General features: G+C 37.5%; 1 protein-coding gene across 17 annotated transcripts in view; it reads right to left on the bottom strand.

The window, feature by feature from the left end:
• Nucleotides 1-23,392, bottom strand: part of SIPA1L1 (signal induced proliferation associated 1 like 1) — a 228,589-nt gene that overhangs the window by 63,938 nt on the left and 141,259 nt on the right. For all 17 annotated transcript variants that reach the window (XM_080397593.1, XM_080397584.1, XM_080397592.1 and 14 more), the window contains 3 exons: nt 15,143-16,963; nt 5,421-5,551; nt 4,609-4,797 (listed from right to left, as the gene is read on the bottom strand). In XM_080397593.1, coding sequence (XP_080253719.1) covers nt 4,609-4,797; nt 5,421-5,551; nt 15,143-16,640 — 1,818 coding nt within the window. In that variant the 5' untranslated portion in view covers nt 16,641-16,963. The remainder of the gene's footprint in view (nt 1-4,608; nt 4,798-5,420; nt 5,552-15,142; nt 16,964-23,392) is intronic.

The following is a 23,392-nucleotide window of genomic DNA, read 5'->3' as shown; positions in this document are numbered from 1 at the left end:
CTGACACATAGGAAGGGAGGAGAGAGGAAGAGAGAAAGGAAGGGTGGTGAGAGATGGCACTGCAGCTGCTCCTGCCAGAACAACTGCCACCACTTTCCTTATCATCATCATCAGGTCCTGTCTTGGACCATTCAGGCAACGTTTGCTGCTCAGATGTGCTCTCTGTCCATTCCCAGGGAAATATGATTGTCTCATGAGACAACAATGCCTTAGCTGCACTGCTAATTACAATAGTTTCTAGTAATTTTACTTAAGTTAGGACAACGAGAACCATTCTCTCCAAGCACAACCTAAACTATTTAAGCTTCAAATTCAGGTGAAGTAAGTCTCTTCAAGGGCACAAACATAAATGGGATCCGCAGGGTCCATGAGCAGCCAAACAACTGTCCTTTACTGCTTTGAAAGTGTCAGCCTAAGAAACCAAATAAGGACTATGCAAAGAGCTGGATATGCGTTCTAGCTATGTTCTTAGATTTGTTGAACTTCAAAAAAGTTGCATAAGGACAACACAAGCTGGTATTTGTGAATCAAAAAAAGTGGATCTGCGAGAAGGCAGGCATAGAGTCTCTACACCTCCTTCTTGATTCTCTTTAGGGTCCTTAGAAGTGTATTAAGTCCAAGTAAAAGCTAAAAAAAGGAGTTAAAGGATGAATTTTGCTGTGGTAAAACTCCTAAAGTAGCAGCCTCATTTTAATAATCTAAAAGTATTTACACATTTATATATGTGGGAAAAGTGCACTTCAAGTATTTGTCTAGCACCCAGTGAAAGACAGGAGAAAGCGTATCTTGGATTTAACCAGTCAGCAAGTTTGTATTATAAATACGGAATTACATTAAAAATCAACTGACATTTCACAGTATTACTGTGAGTGATGAACTGCCATAAAGATAAACTTCTACTGGAATAAATCGGTAATTGCCCTGATATTCAAATTTTTAAATCATATTTGGAAGTAAATCTAAAGTAAGTTACCATGAACTCTGCATTCAAAGTGAAGATTAGTAGATGGTAATTAGCCTGGAAGCTAGTGCAGCCCTACAGAACAATTGGATTGCTTTTTAACACAGAATGATTCAAATGAATGCATTTTAATAAAGACAATAAAAGAACAGCTAGGTGACAAGCAATGTGGGTCACATGTACAGAACAGCAGTTGTTACCATGACACTAGCAATCTAAGGGAAAGTAAGAAACACGCAACTTGCCCCAGTTTTATACTGGTGGGGTATGCCAAGAAGAATATTCCTATTCTTACACTAGGTGTAAAATGCAGATATTGAAGGACTGGAAGAGAAAAGAGCTCAGCCATAAAAGCAATATGAAATTCAGAGAAAATATGTAAGACTTGAAAAGTACAATCTGTTTAGTTTATCATAAACAAGACCAACAGATGATTTAATCACTGCACACAAAAACCTTTGCTGGAAAAGTCTCACACTGAAATGACTCTTAAGATATAGCAGAGAAAGATATCAGCAGTCTGGAAACCAAAAGCAGATAAAATTTAAAATAAAACCCTGCAAATTCTTGAATATGAAAACAACCAACTCTTTAAAACCTCAATCAAATATAAAAAAAGATAGCTTATCCTAATCAAAACTGTTGCAAACAAGTTTGGCTCAATGAAGGGGTGAAATTTTATGGCTAAGCCAGGATAAGGTCACTTTACAGTCTTAACTCTTAAATTTACAAAATATTTTGTTATATTAAATGGGCACCTGTTCAAGCTGTAATGAAACAGTGCAACACTCTACAAGAAGTAGTGATAAACATTCTGTGTACCTAATTAGTAGAGCAGATGTTACACAATTTTTTTCAGTTAGCTTGGAATTGATAAAAAAATGCAGCTTCTAATTAGTACAGAGTACGCTCATCTTTTTCTGTTAGAAGTGTCAAACTGTTTCATTACCACAAAAACAGAAAATACTTTGATGTAGATAATACAATTTTAACTATCACTTAAACATTTGAAAATCATTTAGGACAAGTAGTAACATATACCATACACTGTATTCTGGGAGCTTAATGACATACAGGATATGAAATAAGGATAATTTAATAATTTTTTAGATATAAGCAACTTTTGAAGCAAATTATGCTGAAGTATTTTTCAAATTAGGTATTTAGTAGAAATAATGTGGGTGGGTTACTTTTAAACAGAGCTTTCTGCTAATTTTTTTTTTTTTTTTTTTTTTTTTTTTGTGTGAAAATTTTCCCATCAACACTATTGAGGTTGCATGTTCTTGACATGCCTATCTGGAAGGTACTGATCTTTGAATCCAAAGGCTCACTTATGGAGCCACGTTGAATTAAATGCCATTTTCTACAGTGCCAAAACAGAAAACTTGGTAAAGAGATTCAAAGATATACTTGAGTCTTCAAGTGCCTGACAAATGTGATACTGGATGAAGAGCAGATTAGGTTTAGGCTCAGGTAACAAATCATAAACACTGAACATGTTCATATTTGGAATCAATGCTCTAATCATCTCAGGAAAACACTCAGGCTTCCAGCTTCTTAGGACTTCATCAGAGAATAGTTACACCAAGCAGTGTAAGCATCTGAAGATTCTGTCCTTTTAGCAGACTATATAGTAAACCCATCTCCCCTTAACCTATGTGTTTGCTCATGGCAGTAGTATAGTTCTCTGCAGGAGCCAATAAGCATATGCTGATACAGAGCATACTTAAATTTTCAAGTGACATCTAACAAAGCTTCTACAAAAAGCTTAAATAGCTAAATAGCCTGAACACCCTAAATAGACAGGGTACAGAAAAAAACTCACTTAGAACATGTAACTGGCTAAAAGACAAAAAGGAGCTGGAGAAAATAATGAGTAGACTAACACAGAGATCTGAACTTGGACATACAGTATTCAACACATATTTTAACAATCTGATAGAGGTGATGAACAGTAAAGTCACAAAGTCTGTTAATATTACCGAATTATTACTTTACAGAATTGGAGTTGAAGACTGGCTATGAGAGCTCCCCAAGGAGCTTCTGACAGCGGATAACTGGGCAGAAGAATGGCAGATGAACCTCAGTGCAAGTAAAGCTTGAAGTGATCCGTGTGGTACACAGATAGCCAACTTTGTATCTACAGCAATGAGCTCTGAATTATACCCTATGGGACAGGACCTTAGGTGTTCAAGAGAATATAGTTTCATGTTCAGTAGTAGCCACAAAGCAAATAAATTATCAGTAATCACTACAGAGTGAAGAGGTAAGAAAGCATACAAACCAAAAATTTTTTTTTTTAAAACTAGACCTTTTATATGGGAGAGAAGAGGCAAACTGAAAAAAAACCTGAGAGGTAAAAGCATGATCAAAAGTACATAACTTCTACATGAGAAATGACTAACTAAACTAGGATTCATCAAACTAGTAAAGTAAAGGGGTAGGACAGAGCACCCTATGGAAGCCTACGAGCTCTCAGGAGCTAAGAAAGTAACACTCCATGCTCATCCTTTTCTCATATCTTAGCCAAGCACCCACTGTTCGTCACGGTCAGTGACAATATTGGGCTGCACCCACCTTGAGCTGACCACACATAACAAATCCCATTTTAGTCTGGATGCTCTGTGATAGTCACAGCTACCCACTTCTTCATCCTCTTGCACCATGTCCTTAGTGAAATAGATGAGGTTCTGAAACTAACTACAGGACAAAGCACTTCGCTCAAGTTTTGCTTCTGGTAGGTATTTATTTAAGGATTCTCTAAATCACAAGGAGGCTGACAAAAATCATCATGATAGTCACTTATAAACCTGTTTAGAAGAGCTATATTCTCTCCCTTGTGAGGCAGATAACGATTAGACCTTTTCCAATTTTATGATGGCAATGTTAGACTGACAGCAAGAAGAAGTAACACCACAGATGTTAATTCTGTGCAGTAAATGCTCATCATGAGAAGCAAAAAGGACCAGGAGAAAGAGACAGCCTCAGTACTGTTAAATGTCACTGTTGAAGTTTTTAATCGTAAAATTCACTTCACTTATGGACTTACATTTTTGTAATCTAATCTGTATAGCTAACAAGCCTCAGTTCCATCTTAAGAGGTCAGGGGACTATCACCTGATTGAAAACCACTTGTATGAAGAGGCTTAGAATATTTTATCATGCAGTTTGTTTCAAGGAAGGAAAAGAAGAAACAGAAAAAAGAGGAAAGAAGAAGAAAAAAAGAGACAGGCAGCAGCCTGGTAATGGTTGTGTCAATACAACATTACAACAAAACATTTAGTAAAATGCGAGATTTCTATTCTCATTGTAATACCAATGAGAAAACCCGAATTCCCTCTCTCACCCCGCCCTTTGAAAAACTATCACTTAGTGTTTTTTCAGGTAAATTAGACAATTAACATAATGTTGATCTAAAAGTTTAGACTACTTAGAGCAATGAACTTGATTTCATACATACGAAATAACCTGCTAAACTTGGAGGGAAGACAAGCAACATAACTCTCCCCACTGATGACAAGCTTTAGTTTAATGATGCATTTTAACAGACTGACTCTAATCACAAAGCTAAAAGGTAATTTTGCAGTTCACGGCAGTAATCTAACAGTTGAAGACAATTTGTCTCGTTCTATAAACTCTGCACTTACCCCTTGTTCATCCAGCTTCATAAGCTGTTCTGTGACTTTTGGAGTGTTAAAAGCCAGCCTTAGGCAATGGATATTCAGCTCAGGAACCACATACTCCAGCACTTCTTTTAGGGGAAGTCCCCTGGCTGTGCAATGCTTTGCAGTTGAAGGGATAGCATCTTCCAGCACGGAGCCTCTTAATGTCATAAGCTAAGCACGCAAAACAAAAATAGCTTATATATTGAATTATGCACTGACAAAAGGTTGATTAGCAATAGCAGTGGAACAAAACGTACTATTTTTCCAATTCTCAATAGAGACTGAAGACATGAAGTAACTTATGTTGCATGAAACAGACACCAATATGCAAAATGTCACTCACTGATAGCTAACAGTAACCAGAGTATTTCAAATTATTCAACAGATTTAAGTTTTACAGGAAACTAATACTTGGAAAAGATTAGAAGTAGTATTTCTACCACAGCCTTTCGAAGTATAAAAGTACACTTCTCAGGTCTACCCACTGTCACATATAAAAGCAGAGGAAGTAATTTCCCTCCTCTTTGCTTGCTTCTTAGCTCCTCTAAGTTTCTCTAGCTTTAACCAATATAACCTTCGCAGCTTCCTCTGTATCGGATGTTATGGAATAACTCACTGATATGCTTACTCGTATTCCATGTAGTAAAACATGCAGCATAAACTCCTGGATTATACATATGTAGGGGAGACAGACATCTTATTACACACCTGAAAAGTAGACAGACCCCACACATGCCACCTGTTTTTGCCTGCTCACTTCTAGCTTCTTTTACTATCATTCCTGAACTGCTTACCTCACTGGTTCTGAATATGATCCGGTAGTTGTATTGAGGTCCATTTTCTTTGATTTCCTCTGGTTTCTCTCTTCTTATACTCACAGCTACTGGACCCAGGTTCTCATCTGCCCCAAAATAGTTCCAGTGTTCTTGCATAAAAAAACCACAACCAAAAAAAAAAACCCAGATGAAAATCCATCTTCTTACATTTCAACTGCATTTTCATGCTTGTTATACTAACAATAAATTACCAGCTCCACTAGAGTCAATAAGAGCATGTCCTCAGCGCTACCAGGATTTCATTCTTGAGCTTCAGTTCTCTAATGAGCTTCATTTATACACAAAGGCTGAAATTTACCTCTTACATTAGCTCTTATCTCAAAATGTTCCATTCACACTAAGCTAAGTAAGTACAACAAATTTTCCCTCCTTAAAAATAAAAACAAGTAAGCCAAATGCACCAAAGTGGGAAACTCACCACTGTTAACACGGGGGTGGCAAACAACTGTAGTTAGCAAAAGATGTATAGAAAAAAGCAAAAACCAGTCAAATAAGTTACTCAATTACAGAAGGGGAAAAAACTGATGAAGCTGGAAAAGAAGATAAAGACTTATTCATAGTGAAAAAAACCACCCAAAAATCAAAGCATAGTACCATAGAAAACCAGAATAAAGTGCAAAAAACAAAGTGACTAGCAAAAGTATTTAACAGCAAAGTGCTGAACAACCTTAAGGATAAACTTGATGTGCTAAGAGTTGAGTTTAAAACTAGCCTAGCTGAGGTGGCAGAAAGGAGAGTACAGGGCTGGAGAAATTACTCTCTACCTGAACAGTAGATTATTTAAAATACATTTTTTTATTAGTTTAACTATACACATATAAAGCCAAGCTGTAAATGAAAAAAACCCAAATATTAGAAAAGTCCATTTAAAAAAAAATTAAAGTTCAACAATTCAAAAGATTGGTGTTGAAGGCTCTTCTACTGAGCCTTGTGAGCATTATGAACCATCTTGACTAATGACAGACATATCACTATGAATGCAGCAACACAAGAGTTGCACACAGCTCAAGTGACAACTGAATTTAAATGTACAATACCTGAAAGAAAAATTTAAGACAAACTATCAAAAAATAGAAGTCAAGCATTGTACAAGAAAAGTAAGTCCTATGTCATCACTTTCCATATGCTGCATGCATGACTTAATTTATACATACACGAAAATAGAGCTATCTGAAAATTCCACAATTCAAAGAAGAAATGTGAAATTCAGTTGAATGAGACACAGATCTAACTGCCCTGAAAGGAAACATAACCATACTGCCTGAACTACTATATACAGATTACTTGTTATTCTTAAAACTTTAAAACAGGAATTTAAGAGCAGTCTAATATGAGCTATTCTGCTCTAGAAATAGGATGTAACTTATTTTAATATCATAAAGAACTGCATCTTTAAAGATACTAAAAATAGATATTGAAATACACACCATCCAAAGTGAATGGCAGTCATTTCTCCAATGAATAATCACTTGTGGTGTTGAAAATTTGAGTGCTTCATCTTTTATTCTATTTCTTTTTAAAATTATATTTATTGGTTCTTGCTATACTTTCTGTCAGTACACTAAATGCTTTTCAAGTAGGTGCCCTCTCTGTATGAACTTACATGTGCCCTAGAATTACACCTTTGTTTTCACACAGCTGTCCACCCCTCTAAGCCCTGGGGGGCTCTGTTCTATTCCCCTGTTATCTGCTATTTTTTTACCCCCTCCTCAGTGTCTTCCATTTAAGATTTCAGAGCATGCAAGACAAAAGTAATATGCTCGCAGCACTATAAAGCTTGCTTTCACCAAATTCCTCTGCAAGTCATCAAGAGCCAATACCCTGCACAGAGGTAATTAAGATTCAAAATTCTTTTAACATCTTGTGGAATATCCTGTAAATATTGGTGTATGTTCCTGGTGACTGAATTAGTCATAAGTGGGGAAATTATGAATAGATTAGGCCATCCACATAAGCCTAATTATATCTTTATACTACTCCACTGATACGAGCCTTCTAAACGCCACAGAGGTCCTCTGTTGTTTAAAAACCCAAGCTATCTTATTAGCACACTAGCTATTCTTTTTTCTCCAGTAAGTAACTTGCTTTTTTCAGGATGTTTACAGCTCACCAGAAAGTTTATGGCAGAGATGGACAATGCAGAAGCACAGTCATTGAGAACATGGATCAATTTTCTATCAGCATATTATGCAGCTTCCAAAACCTGACATGGCTTGGCCATCTCCACACTAAACTGCCTAATGACTTAAAAACATTGACGTACCTCTGCTTATACCAACATTTTTTTCTTTAAAATTTTCCATTATAACACATACTAGAAGAGACAAAAAATAACATTAGTTTTCTGTACTGATAACTGCACAGATGATAAAATTTGTGTATGTTGCAACCAGCCTAGCCTGCAATTCAGATAGAGAGTTTTCTCAGGAGAAACTATTCCCTATCTTGAAAACACATCTAGGAAGGCTGGTAAGAATGTTTGAAGCTGCATGAATACAGACATACAATTCTGTATCATTTGATTAAGCTTTTTATCTAACACCTATTTCTTCTGAAAAATGCACAAAGCAGTTGTGGAATTTTACACTTCTCTGCTAATAAGAAATGTCTTTTATCCTCTTTCCCTTCACTCTACACCAGGCAAGTGATCTTGCTCTCCTATGCATCTCCTCAGTCCTCTCTTCTAGTCACATTTACTACAGGATTATTCATTCTCTACCTTCATTTTTATTCTCTTTCTCCTCCTCTACCCCGCCTCTGTATTCATTCTGCAAGCTACAGTATAAACCCTCATATTGGACTACTTCTCCCTGTGGTACAGTTTCTTGCATCTCCACCTGATTTTCTACTCCATCCTGAATTTGCTGATATCCAGCCATTCTCTTTCCTGTAGCAAAAAAAAAGCAGTAGCAGAATTTATGTGCACAAAGCTTAATATCCAATCTAAACACAGTTAATTAGGAGTTTTACTGTAAAAACAGTTGGTTCTGGCTGAGCCCCACAGCAGCCCTCCCAGTGCTGTGCTTGTACTGGTAGCCAGAAGGGTGCTGCTAACACACCGGTGTTTGGCTGCTGCTGAGCAGCGCTCGCACAGCACCAAGGCTGGCTCTCCAACATCCCCCCATCACCAGCAGGCTGGGGGTGGGCAGGGTCTTGGGAGGGGACAGAGCCAGGACAGCTGACCCAAACTGACCCAAGGGATATTCCATACCATACGACGTCTGCTCAGATATAAAACCAAGGGGGGGGGGGGGGGGGGGGCGGGGCGCAGCGGGCAGCATTTGTTATTTATGACGTTTGTCTTCTGGAGCACCTGCTACGCACACTGAAGCCCTGCTTCCTGGGAAGTGGGTGAACATCGCCTGCTGATGGGAAGTAGAGAATAACATCTTTTGTTTTCCTCTGCATCCACGCACACATGTGACTTTTGCTATTGCTTTGTTATCTTGACCCACAAGTTTTGTGGGCACCTGGCATCCAACCAAGGTCAACCTACCACACTACTTCACAACTATAATTCAAGAATTTTATGCCAAACATGAACAACACAGAAAACAGCTTTTAATTCCACCCCACACAGAACATCACTGAAAGCAACACTCCTCAAGCCTGACATTATTTCATTTTAAACTACTGTTGAAAAATTATTTAAAACACTTTCAGGAGACAACCAGCCAGAAATTCATTTATAAATCCACGCCGAAAAAAACCAATGATTGCTTGTACCTGGCCATTAAAACAGATTAAACATACTTTTAAAACTAGTGAAACATTTAGGATATAATTCCACAGATACTTCCAGTGAAAGAACCCAAGTGAAAATACTCATTTTGCTGGCAGATATTTATGAGTTTCCCTTGCAAAGGAAATCCAAGTAAATGCACTTGATTTTGGGTGGGGAGGTTCTTTTGTGCTCTTGTCATATTTACTTTTGGATATCATGTTCAACTGATGTATTTTGTATAATCAGACTAGAAGTAAAAATCCCAAACATTTAACCTCAGAATGAAATTCTGCATCAAGCATTTTCCTCTAATTCTACCACTGCACTTTCAGCACTGGAGCACTCTGGCAAGCAGTTCGCTGGAAACAAGAGGGCAGCATTTTTAAAGCTGCGTCCCACAATGTCTTAAGACTTGCTCATGACCAGACTAACTGTAAATTTTCTGTGTATCTAGCCACATACATGAAAGGTACTGATTTGGGGATAGAATATGCAGCAATTTAAAGCATAAGAGCAAAGCGGATTTTTTACTGGCTGCCAATAGTAAAAGGAAAGCTGGCAAACAGCTTATTTGTTACAAAACCAGCTCAGAAAACCACTTCTTAGACAAGTCTTTCATTCTAAGCCGGTAATTGAAATCTGTCCTAAATGGCAACCGTGTTTGTGACTACTGCCTGATGATGACCAAAGCTAAATAGATGCTCTTGGTTCTCCCCATGAGAACTGTAATTCTCAGACACAACTGGGGGGACAGAGAGAACAGACTGCTCCCCCCTCAAGCAATATGCACACTTTTCCAAGCAGCACTTAGACAAGCTGATGGAACCAAGTTTTTCCACCCCTATGGTTTTATTATTGGTAACAAATAAGTCTTTAATATCAAGCTATAGACAGGTTAATAAACAAGGCTCTCCTTGCAAAATACTTTATTGCTAATAATTGACCTGTTATATAAATGTACAAATATTTAAGATTTCATCCAGAATACAAAGGCAAAGTTTTTACTTATGTAAGGGAAAGGAATTCAAGTCTCGATGAAAATTATGGCCAGACGTTCAGAATTTCTAAGTGGAAAACATTATGATACAATATAAGCCTGTGGTTTGCTTGTGTTTTAAATACTGATTTCAACTGGAAAAGGTTCAGAGAAGGGCAACAAAACATGATTGAGGGGAATAATATGGTTGTTGAAGTTTATAAAATAACACATAGCAAGGAAAGGTGAGAAAACCAAACTCTTTCACCTAGCAGTGAGGCTGTTTTAATCTAATGACCCTAGTTTTCATTCTGGAAGCCAGTAAAAATTGGTTCTTTATGACTAACATAGATAAGCTGCAGAACTCCTTGCTGCTGGAGTACTGTGAATGCTAGAAGTTTATTCAGGGTAACAGCCAACTGGATATAAGCCAGAAAGGTAGTATCTGCCAAATGTCAAAAAGATACTATCACCAGGTTAAGAAATCCATTCTCTATGCATCTCCAGAGGCTGGCAAAGTTCACCTTGAAAGTATCGCTATGACTGTGCCCTATTCTTACTCTTCCTTCAGTATCTGTTGCTGGCCTTTGCCAGAAGATAGGACTAGAAGTTTTGGGTTAACCTACGACAACTCAGCCCTTCTCCGGGAACCGTAATTTTATGTCCAGAAGCAGTGAGTTCAAGGGGTTTGCTTCTCTCTCTCTTACAACATTCATTTTGGGGGGGGTAGAAAGCTATGTATTTAAGCAAGAATCTCACTTTCTCACACAAAAAAACCATCTTTTCTTACATTTCAGTGAGAAGGCCTGAAAAACTTGTTCCTCTCTTCTGTCAGAAAATACACTTTTTATCAAAACTGATGTTCATCAGCTGTCTCAAAATGTATTTTCTTAGATTAGTTGCAAAGTTTTATACTCATCACAATCATAGGACACAAAAACATTACAATGCTCTACAAAGAAAAAATAGTCTAAAAAGTAGCACCAAAACAACTGACAGGTAGCTTCTTGAAATATTCCCTTCCATCCACCCACCCTTACATTTTGGTGCCACTGTGTGGAAAAGAAAAAATTCCAAACAAGCCCAACCTGTTTTCCCTCCGATTAATTGTAAGGGCACCATGTTGAGAGAGATTATCCTTTATTTCAATAATCACAGATTTTTAAAATTTTGCCCAGTATCAGCACCCTTTAAAATACTTTCATTGTTATTAACAACCTTGTTTGTGTATTTCAGCCAGTATTCTGATTTCAGTCCAGAGGGTCCAGATCACACAATTGCCCTTGAACACAACCAAACAGCAAGAGCTGAAAGTACATATACATTATGGCACAAGTGAGAGGCATGCCGATATCGAAACCAACCTTACTCTGTCCAGCTACCTACTCCATCTATACAAACTGCAAACTCCTCCAATAAAGAGACACCTTAAAAGAGAGGACTATCAGATTAAGAAACAAATGCCAGAAGAGACCCTGTTATCTTAACTCAAACAGGTCAGAAATTGTCTTTTCAGGCATTGAACTTAAGAGAAGGGAAAACAACATACAATAAACCCATGACCACCATGTAAAATTCAAACAGAGAACTTTCTTTAGGAAGTCTTTCCCATGTATAGTTATCCTTTTAGTTCAAAGCCTAATCTTATTTCAAGGTCAAATTTGTGCAGCTTTCACAGGTTTGTTCTTGTGCTAACTTCTCTTCCCCCTCTTTTTTTAGCATTAGCTTTATCACATATCTCTGTACTTACAAATGTCCAGGCTTAAGACTTTTAGTTACAAGTCATCCTAATTAAATACTGCAAAAGATGAATTTGCAAAGTAACTGTTTAAAGGTGTACTTCAAAAGGTGTAAGAGTAGTATTAATCTCCTGAAAGTATAATATATCTCCACATGAATTAGTTGTGTATGAGCCTTCCATAGTGAATTAAGGGAAGTAAGCCTGCAATTCGTATCATCCTGCAAGGTTCACTTCTCTCCGCTGAGTACAAAGACAGTCTGCACAGTTAGCTCAGACAGAAAGTAGTGGAACTGAATGCAACCTTGGGAACTACCATTATAAGTTCTTTTCTCAATATCTGTACCATTTTCTAACCTCTGCTAAATGGTCTTCACCAGTACTTTAACTTTTAGAAGTCTGGACATCAGGCCAGAATATTATTTATCAACAGTTTTACCACTGCTCTGTAAAAGGTCAAATATGTTGATTTCACCTTAGTATTTCCTTTACATACAAATGCTCATCCATGATTTGTAACTAGCAGTTCTTTGTTGATATAGTCCCAAACTACCTGCTTTGTTATTTGAAGTTGGAATGAAAACAAATTTAAAGGATTACAATTCTCTGGGTAATTGCTTTGCATTCTTTACAATCTCTAGGATTACTCAGTAGAACTCCAATTCTGTGAAATTTTCCTGGCTTGAGATCTTTAAAAGTTATCATTGCTGAATCAGAATTCTTTGCTTCATACTTTTATGACTATAAAATTACCTACAGCCTGCTAACTTGATTAGCTGATCACACTGAAACTGCCTGTCGCCACTGTCTAATCCATTAATAACATCATCAAGATTCAACGTCCTCTTCAAACAGAAGTTTCTGCATCGTTACTTGCTTAATGTTATAAAACCTTTCAGTTACAACTGACTTCCTTGATTTATTTTTTTTCCCCTATTGTACTGCTATCCTACTGCTATCCTGTCTCTTTCAGATTAGTCTAAAGTTTGCTAGGGGAAAGGCAATATTCTGGCTTGTCAACAAAATGTGTTTGGTACTTGCAGAACTGTGGGGCTTGGGGATATCTAATGAGGCTTCTGAAGTACACCTCTTTTCAGACAAAAATCTCTGGTAGGAACATCCCTAGCTCCTGCCTGCTGGACTGAACACAAGCACAGTGAATTTAAAAATCCATTTGTAGGGCTTAAGAACAAAACAATACCAAAAAAGTAATCACAGCTTCTTCTCTCCCCCCCAAACCCACTCCATACACATACTGACACTATTATACCTTGTTAGTCCTCACCAATACCCTTAGGACTAGGTTATGTCGATTTTATCTAGTTCGTCTTAATTGCAACTAGAAAGAAACAGAGACAAAATGGTGACTGGCATTGTGGTAGCATGAAGGTGTGGTTTCCCTAAAGGATAAACCAAACTAATGAATTGCTGTTGCCTAAGGGCTGCAATCCCATTCACACATCCTTCCTCTTCTGCTGTTCACTCTCACTGCTTACCTGGCACCAGGCTTTGACACTTCTTCGACTGCAAGGAAAGCCGATTTGATTCACTAGAACTGGCAAGAAATCACCAAGCAATAAAAAGCAAATTTACTGCGATGGCAAGATTTCTGCTTGGTTAGTAAACTGAACTAAACTGGCTTATTGAGTTTTCAGAAAACAAAAGAACTGGTACAAGGAAGGCGGAGGAATAAACTCTTCCCCTTTTAGTGCTGAAATGCTTTTAAATCAGGTCAGCTTTTAGCATAGAACTGCACCTTTAGTTGCTGACTGTAAAACTCAACAATGACAAAGAATCAAATTGTTCCAGAGGGAGACAGATAAGAAGGTGATCACGGGCAAAGGTCTCTAATCGCAAGCTCTCCCCTCCAAACATACCTCATCCTATATCGTGCATCTGGCTTACTGTTCTCAGGAAACCTATTTCTCCTCACTCTTATCTCCAAAGGATGTGGATCAGCACTCTCAAAAACCATGCAGCAAAGGCTACCTCTCAGCACTAGAAAGACTGCAGAAAGAGGAGACTATGGAAAGCACGACAAGAGCCACCCAACCAAGCAAGGGTCAATGCAAGGAAGAAAAGGCAAGAGATGGACCTATTTCGAGGCAAGGGAAAAATGGGAGATGAGATTATTAGCTGTAATAGAGTTAACAAGCTGAAGGTTTTTTAACTGACCATCCCCTTATTTTAACCAGACGTCCCTGTTGCTTTAATCTGCAGGAAACAAGCTCTTTTGAGTAGCTTCCACTAAACAGATGGTAGCTAAGGAATAAGTAGTGTTCAGGTCAGCCATTAAATGGACTCTATCCATCAGAAGATACCATAGCAAGCTGCACAATCCTGCAGACAGAACTATTTTTTGAACTTCAAAGGACTTTGATCTGCAATCTTTTCTGATCGTTTTCAGAATCAGGAAGAACAGACAGTGAGATCTGCATCCCACAGTGCCAGTATCATTTTGGTGAGGATGGATTATCTGGGTAATGTTTGGGTTTCTATAGGTCAAAAGCTCCGATATGATTATTTTTTCCCGAACACCTCCAACAGAAAATATAATCCTTTGTTTCAGTAAAACCACGTAGAAGAGAACTGTACTCTTTTTCAGATATATTGTTGTCATTTCAACACATATGTGCAGGTGTGTATATATACAATTATATAGAGAGTGATAGCTTCTTTCTGACAAAATCTGATAAATTAGAATTTTCTTTCTAGAATGATGGCTATAATGAAAATAGTATGATTTTTATTTTTATTTATATATTAATGATTTAAAACACACACACCCCTTTTGAAAGGTATGATTAAGATATTAAAATGTCCAAAGATTACTATAAATGCTAACTTTCCAAGCTGCACATTCCATTAAATCCTCAGTTCATCAAGTACTGGTGTGGGGGTAACAAAGTTCTTATATTCTATGATTCCTTCTTTTTCAGTCTGAAGTGCCAGTCCCTGCACACTACCATGGATACCAAAGCTGTATTTCAAGACATTTATAATTTGTACCCACTGCTAACTTACACATATCAGTACTGAAATAGTCAACATACTTTTACTCCAACAACTGTGAAAGACTATTAGACACAGCATGTATTGATCAGTAAAATATACTATGTTTAAGCACTGATGATTAAAAAAAATACATAATTCTTGCAAATATTTTTATATAGCAACTGAATTTATGTTGCTAAAACAAAAAAATCATTAACAAAACACACGGAGAAATAAAGTTTACCTACCTTTCTGATAGAAGAATTTTCGGTAATAATATGCACCAAGGTCTACATGTTCAACAATGTATCTTTTCACTCTGTCTAGATGTAAAATCAGATTCTCCTTGGGAACTTCCAAAACTGCTACTCCAGCATTCGTGCAATGAGAACTCAGAGTCGACTCAAACGAGGCACTTTCACATCCACTGAAGGAACCAGAGTTAGATTTGGAAAGGCTGATCTTCCTCTCCCCTTCCCCACCAATCTCATTACGAAAATAAGGACAACTCATCACAAGTTCATTGCTTTTATCATCCCCCTGATCCATATTGAGACTTCCTTTTGAATTCAGGTCTTCAGTGCTGCCCATTGGAGAATTGAAACTTGCAGAATGAGACAAGGGTCCAGAGACAAGTGATGCTACAGCAGCAGCAGATGCACCTGTGGTTGTGTTCCTTCTTTTAATAACATTATGTCTGTTGATTGCTGCTTCATTTAAATCAAATAAAATACTCTGTACATCATAATGAGCAAAACACTTTGGACAAGTCCAAGGCTTGATGCTATCTTCTGACCTGTTATCTTCAAGATCTGAAGACTTCCCAAGCTCCCCTTCCCCTTTGGCATTGCGCAGCTTACGAAATATGGATGAATCTCCCGTCTCTGATTTTGAGCGTCTCTTGAGTGGCTTCTCCCTTTCCTTAAAGAGTCTCAGGTTTTCCCTTTGAGTAATAGGCCCATCTATCACATCTAGAGAGAATCCTGAACCTTTGCTTCCACTGGCAATCAGGAGTTCACTAAGCTTAGTTGTGGCTGGGCTTCTCTGATCAGACTTTTCATCTTTATAGCCCTTCAATAAGTCAAAAAAACTCTCCCCTGAAGTTCCCTGTTTATCTATGGAAGATGTGCTGCCATACTCCCTGTGCAGAGATGGTCCAGATTTAAAAGTGGGTGAAATACATTCATCAAAACTATCCACATCAAGCTCACTTATGGTAATATCGCTGTTGCTGCGCTGTCTTATTCTGCGAAGAGCTTTCCTTGGGGAACTGGGATAGCCATCAGGTGTAAGAAACCTGGAGTCTAGATTCTCAGATTGTCTGGTCTTATTTTTAAGTGTGCTCTGGATGCTCTTTAACATGACAGAATCACTAGCATTCAGGTTAACAGAGCTTCCCTGACTCCCAGGACTGCTTTTAGAAGACATGCTGTCGAGGCAACTTGATGTTTCAATATCTTGACTAGATCTGCTTGTTTCCTTGATGTTCTCCTTCCTTGGGGGCCAATCAGCAATCCTTGCCCTAACCCCCATTTTAGGGACTCCAGGGGTAGACATAACGTGATGGGAACTTTCATTGCGAGGAGGTCCAACGGGTGCCATCACTGCAGATCCTAAGCTGCCATTCTGTGACCTAAAGCGCCTCATATAAAAATCATCCGAGTGGACTTTTGAGGTGCCATCTGTTCCAACTGATACCCCAGTGGCAACAGCCCTTTCGGTCTGGGACCGCTTCAAGCTGGTCATGATCTTTCAGGATGTTCAACCTTAATAAGTTCCAAGAGAAATCACAGTCATTTCTGCTTTTTAAATACACAGTTCTCTTTTGGAGAATAGTCTCCAAAATATACAACGGTTGCATGAGATCTTAATCATGGACATTTAAGGACACTGTTAAATGCAGGATGTCTATAAAACTCAGATATTCAGTATGTTTTGATAAACAATAATTTCCTTTAAGTTTTGCATTTTAAGTAGCAGCCATGCTCCGATACATTCAAACTGTTTTAACATCACTTGCACCCTGAAATGTCAGTGTTGTAATCCAATCGCTTATGCTTCTTTTAAGCCTAGAACAGAGAAAAAGGAAGATCAAAGCATTAATCATGTCATAAAACTTTTTTTATAATCGACACTATCAAATTAATTATTCTACAGAATTAATATTTCTAACAGACATGCTTTTAAACCTTGTTGATCATCATTTCAAAAATGCAGAATTGTATTATATGGTGAAGAGTTTTCTAGATATTGCTGGTTTACCTTCTGAAAAAAAAAAACAAACCACTTCTACATTTGGATTCCACACCTCAATATATTTTTTCCCTTATGCACGGATTAGTGATACTTTTTGAATGGGTTAATGGACAGTTTTGCAAAGCATAAGTAGGGCACTAAGTTCCTCCCCTTAAAGACACACACAGCATATATTTCCTGTAGAAACTATAGAGGAGCCAGATCTGGACTCCAAATTTTGTTTAGAAACTAAAGAATTTACCATTTATAAGTCACACATCCTTGGTTGCAATTAGGTATTAACAATGCCTATTCAACTTTTCCATTAATGTAAATAACTATGATATGCTAACAAAAAAAAAGGAAGCTAATTAGCAAGAAATTAGAAAATTATAATAGAGAGAATGGCTGTCAATACAATTTATTCTATGTTTTGCATAGCCTTATTTGCAAATCAGCTGGACAGTCCAGAAAGCATGTATTTCACAACATATAAAAAGACTAAAGCTAAATCAGAACATATACTTTTAAATAACTTCATATGAAAAGTTCCTTTTATTTCCCTGGCTAACAAAATATTGTCTGCTACAGCTCCTGTATAATCCAGTTTGACAAAGCTATGGAAATTAAATGCTTTCCCATACCTCATCAGTACTGAGGTGATTACAAAGCATTTACTATACTACCCTTTGAGAAGCTGAAAAAAATAATCCACAAATGCATCCTTGCTGGTAGAAGACAAAAGCATGAGACTGTCAAGATAAAAAACTTGTACTGCTGTGTACATCCTTTTAACACAAAGAAGTTCATTATTTTCAAAGGCTGGACCAATTACACAAAATGTGGCCTTTAAATATTTGCCAAATATGTGTAGAGAGATGCTGCTGAACCAGCACCATGTTGACAATACAGTACTGTCTATGAATCAAGGCTTTCTGATGCTTCCAGGAAAACTAGTACTTTCTGCAGTCTCGTCTCAAAACTATGGAGTACTTCACCCCACACTAATTAAACATCAAGCCAGGACACTTTCTGCCTCCAAAGGCAGCATGTTTTACCTTCACTTCCCACAGCAACTCTTTGAAATAGCTCCCATTTATATCAAGCTGAATAAATAAGGAATACTTAAAAGGCAGTGTATCACACTTAACAAGAACACTACAAGTGATCTCAGGTGTTACTGTATTTGCACAGCTATTTACATAACAGCAGTTACATTCCTTGAAATTGTGCTACAATGACACTGCTGAAACAATAGGGTTTTTTCTACCTATGTAATTAGAATAACTTTAGAAAGGCAGTCTATCCATGCAGCTGTTGCAAAACTACTCAACTTCCAGCTGTTAAAAATTTCAAACACTCTCCAGTCTAAGAACTGATCAAACTGATGAAACACCTCTGTGCACAAATCAGATCAAGGAAGGAAATAAGCAAACACTGGGTCCCATCACAGAACCTAATGTTCTGCCTATGCTCTTCAACAGTGCCATAGGAAATACTGCTTATGCAGGACGCTCTATGAAACGGGAACACTGCACAGACCTTTTTAAAGCGATATACAGGCTGGCTTTTATAGGCAGAATGGAAGGAAAAGATAATGAAAACTGATAAGGATTTGGGGCAGGAGGAAGACAGGCTAAAAGGGGTAGTGAGGGAAGAGTCAAGCTGAGGGTGGAACACAAAATAGGCAGAAGCGTCCACTACCACACCCTCCTCTTCCTAACCTGCAATGAAACCCAAGATTTCTGTTCCTCACCATTCCCTTTCCACCATCAGTATCCCTGACAGCAAAGTACACATCTCCTCCCCCTCGAGTGCTGGTCCTTAACAGAAACATATAACCTACTAGTACAAGTTTCTCATTAACTTAAGGGCAGAAGTTCACTCAGCAGTTCTAAAAATTCCCAAACTTGGTGTTGACCATATAAGCACCCAAATGCTATCAGTTTCCCCTGCCCCACAGATTTTTTTCCTTTAAAAATTTTCAGGCCAACAAGATAAATATATATCTATGAGAAAAATATAACTAAGTGGTCTGTGGAACTTATTTCTGACCTGTTGTGTGTATGGTTCAGTCATTAGTTACATAACCACACAGTACATTTTCTACATACTTTCTCTGTTCCTGACTCAGCACTAAGGACACCTCTCTCTGCAGACCAGTTGTTTCATGCTCTACAGGTTTTTGCAACTGTCCTACCTCATCTGCTGTAGCAGCTGGAATACAGGCAATAAATGATTAAGGTAACAGTTAATATCATACCTTGCCTGTGTCCATATTTGTATTAATTAGTTCATTTTATTTTTTTTTTGAGACTGTAACTACCTGTCTGTGGTTATTTCCTTAGACATTCTTGTCCCAGTGTCTAATTTGAGACCTAACAGTCTGATCTAAAAGGTTTGATTAGCTCCAATGAAAATAAAGTGAAAACATTACATGTAGTAACATTAAAAACTCCTAAAGCATAGATCCTGGGTACACTGGTCATCAGATTTAATGGAAAAGGAACAATAATGGCAATCTGTACTTTTAACGTTTTCTCTACTTGCAAACCATGACTGCATCAAAGACAGGGTGAATCACACGATTTAAATGACCATTAATTACCAATAAGCAGATGATACTATGAACAGGAAAACCTGCAGAAAGTTAAATATTAAGTAGCAGAATTGCTAACACAAAACATGTAATCTATTAAAATTAGTTACAACTGCAAGATAGGCAGTACAGTACCTACTTCTAAAGACAAGAACAGTAATTGTGAAGAGTGACAATTCCTAATTCATTACTATTTCAATATAGAAAAAAATATAATTCAAGGTAGAGCTATGAATATATACATGAACAGAATACGGTGAGGACAAACTAGCACAACCAAGAAAACATAAGTTCAGATGAATTGGAGAAGCATATTGAGGTGGCCAACAAAATACTCAGATGAGTAGCTACATATTAAATGCTCTAAATAAAAACCATACACAGAAACTACAAAAAGTAGTACATTGATATTTAATACTGATTACATAAATTAAAAACCAGTTAAGAGAACAAGCTTGGAAATGATCTGCTTACCAGACTACACACAGCAACTAGTAAAGCAATCTGAGGATCTGTTCAAAATGGGTCTCAAATGCCTAGGACAAATTTTACTCATTGCTTTTTACCAGCAGCAGAGGACTTTGTGTCTATTCTCAACTCAAAATGAGCTACAAACCAACATGGTTTTATGTTTTCCCTTTCTATTTATACCTCTTTCATCACTTTGCACGCTCCTCCCAAACTGGGGTTCCAGACGTAGGACAAAGGACCATTCCCATCAAACTTGAAATGTCCTTGCAGATGAATCTCAAGATAGTTTTGCAGCCCTATGTCATTCTTAAAAGCCAGGTAGGTCAAGAGATCTTGATATATTATTCCTTGTGACTGAAGTTAGTAGCCACCAGGAACATGAAGACCTACTATCAAGATTTCATCCAGAGGCCCCTGGATAATAAAGCAGCAAACAACAGCAATGGATTAAGAAGAGGAAATGTCTCACCCAAATCAGCTGAGGATAGTAAAAACCCCTCAACTACAGCATGCTAATTATTTTCTATCTTGGATTCAGGCAGCTAAATAACGTAATTCAACACCTACTAGTTCAGATGAATGGATAAAAGGAAATCAAGCCTGATGCATCAATTTAGAGACCTTCTAATACAGTTATTCCTAGATTTAATTTATGTGGGATTGTGCTCTTTTTCCTTATGAAGTAGTGACTTTACCCTCAACTGAGTCTTACTTGAAGAGATTTAATAATTACTATGTTATCTGCTAGAAACATGCTGAAACCTCAAATTCTAGGATCACAAATGCTAATGATCTTAACATTCTTATGTTGACAGAGATAGATTTGGGGGCACCAAATTAGTTATGATTCATAATGTTCCAGAGGAAAGACTTCATACTTCACACCAGCAGCCCTCACTAAAAAGGGTTTTTATTATAAAAAGGCATTTTATAATTAAAAATTTGTGAATGAGGGAATCAGTTTTCAAATTCTAGAAATGTCTCACTTGCCAAGTTTCCACACCACTCCCACACTCCACCACAAACTACAAAATATAATAAAGGACGGTAAATGCAACATATGACCAGAGATACTTTAAAATACTGAAAACTGTACGATAAGGAGCTCAGAATAACATTTTACAGCAACTAGTGTTTAAAAACATAAATCAAATAATCTCTATTTCACACTAAATTTTTAGTTTACTAAACTTTAGCCAACGTAAGAAATGCAGTGCAACACACACATTACTGGTAGTAACCCTTGTTAACTTCTATTAGGAAAAGAACTGGCATTGCCATAAAGCAGCTCCTCTGAAATCAGAAAAATAAATTAGAACAATGAAAAAAATATTTTATTTATGAAAGCTTATCTATTTGTGTCAAATTCTTACCTGCATTATTATACAGATCAAATTCCAGAGGGGGGGAGAAATACTAACTTATCAGCTGATTAAATTAGTGTATGTATAAAATAATGTCCAATTTCATAAAATTAATTTCTCTGAGGAGAAAAGTTCCATTTAATCTTTAGAAATACTTGGCTTTATGTGGTTACCTATTATTAACTCCATCCTTTTCTTTCCATGGTAACTTTCATCATTTTAATTGAAGGAAAGTTAAAAACTGCATCTTTCAGAAGAATTTTTTATCAACTGAAAGGCTATTTGAAGAATAGTATTTGGTATTTCACTAGTTTATTGGTTTTATTTTTGTTACACAGAGGAATTGCTGTTTTGTGTTAACTGAATTTGTGACAACTATTGGCATAAGATGATAGATTCCCCTAACTAGCTTTCTTCTTCCCCCCCACCTGCCCCATTCATGTTAGCTACATAATTTGCCACTGATCTACATGTCAGCAAGCCTGCGTTTATGCCTTTTGCTCTGAATGTTTCCTTGCTCCTTAACTCTCACAAGAAAACCTTTGCTCTAAGGAAACCCAGTGCCATCTGTTGCCATATTGCACATCGATCGTCTGCACTGATCTGCTGAGATTTAAGTAGTGCTTTATTCTTAACATCACTCTCTGCTGAAGTAGCTCACGCTAAAACACAAACTTAGCAAGACTAGATTGATTTTACGGAGTAATAGTAATTAACGTGAACTACTACCACCAGTTTCTCTGCTCTTGCAGCATGCCTTTAAACAGGCAAACACACACTTGCTTTGCCACATGCTGAAACAACTGGAGGGTATGTGGTCACCAGAGATGAGTGCTAGGTTTGAGCTCATGTGCTGTGGCACTTGGCAGAACTTGATCCCTCAGGTTTTGAGCCCTGCTAGCCAGATGTAAACCATCAGTCAGCTCAGAGCACACCAAAACAGCTGGTCTCCCTGGGCAAAAGACCATGAAGTCACACTCAATCATGCTTGCATTGAGTGGTAAAACGTTCATGCCATAACATGATGGTAAAAGAAGCATAATAAAAGCTACCAAATTGAGATAGATATAGGAACTTAGGGGACAGTAATCTCCTATCTGTGTATTTCAGCACTTTTTGCTCCATTATGTTCTCCTACTCATTATTCTCCATGTAAACACCACAATATCTTAAACCAGAATTGTGTCCTCTGTTTCCACATCAATTTTGTAAACATTAATCAAGATAGAGAAATCACAACACCCCAGGGTACCAGTAACTGTTGCAGAAGCAAACCCTTTAAAGCTTCTTTTAGCTGAGACAGAGAGAGAAAAGGCACTGCTATTCCTACTTCACCACTCATGTTCCATTTTGGTATGAGTATCATTTATTTAGATAATTAAATGCAGAATCCCTTTCCTGGAAGCTAACTTACAGGATCTAAGAAAAAGAGACACAGACAAGCCTTACTGTATGCTATACTGCATTCTATTCACAGAATGAGATTGTTAACAGCGATAGTTTATTTTTGATAGCAGTGCTTGCTCTCTAGGAAGCAACTCTAAACCAGTGCCAAAAACATGAGAGCAAAGTATTTTAGCTCCTGGATACCATCTCTCAAGAAAGTGAATTTTTAGCAACTACAAAAGGGAGTTCCACCCAGCCCCCTGTCCCTGCCCCTTCTTTATTTAAAGAGAAGTTTCACTTCTGTGTTTCTTTTTCAGTTTCTAGTTGTTGATATATTCCCTCCCTGGGTAAAGATTCCAAAAACAGACTGCTCCCTGGTGTGTGGACCCTTGTAAAATTGACTTATCTGCAAAGCATCCAAGTTAATCAATGCGTAACTTCTG

The sequence above is a fragment of the Falco punctatus genome (assembly GCF_963210335.1).
Source record: "Falco punctatus genome assembly, chromosome: 7".
NCBI classification, from domain to species: domain Eukaryota; kingdom Metazoa; phylum Chordata; class Aves; order Falconiformes; family Falconidae; genus Falco; species Falco punctatus.
This window is presented reverse-complemented; position numbering and strand designations above follow the sequence as displayed.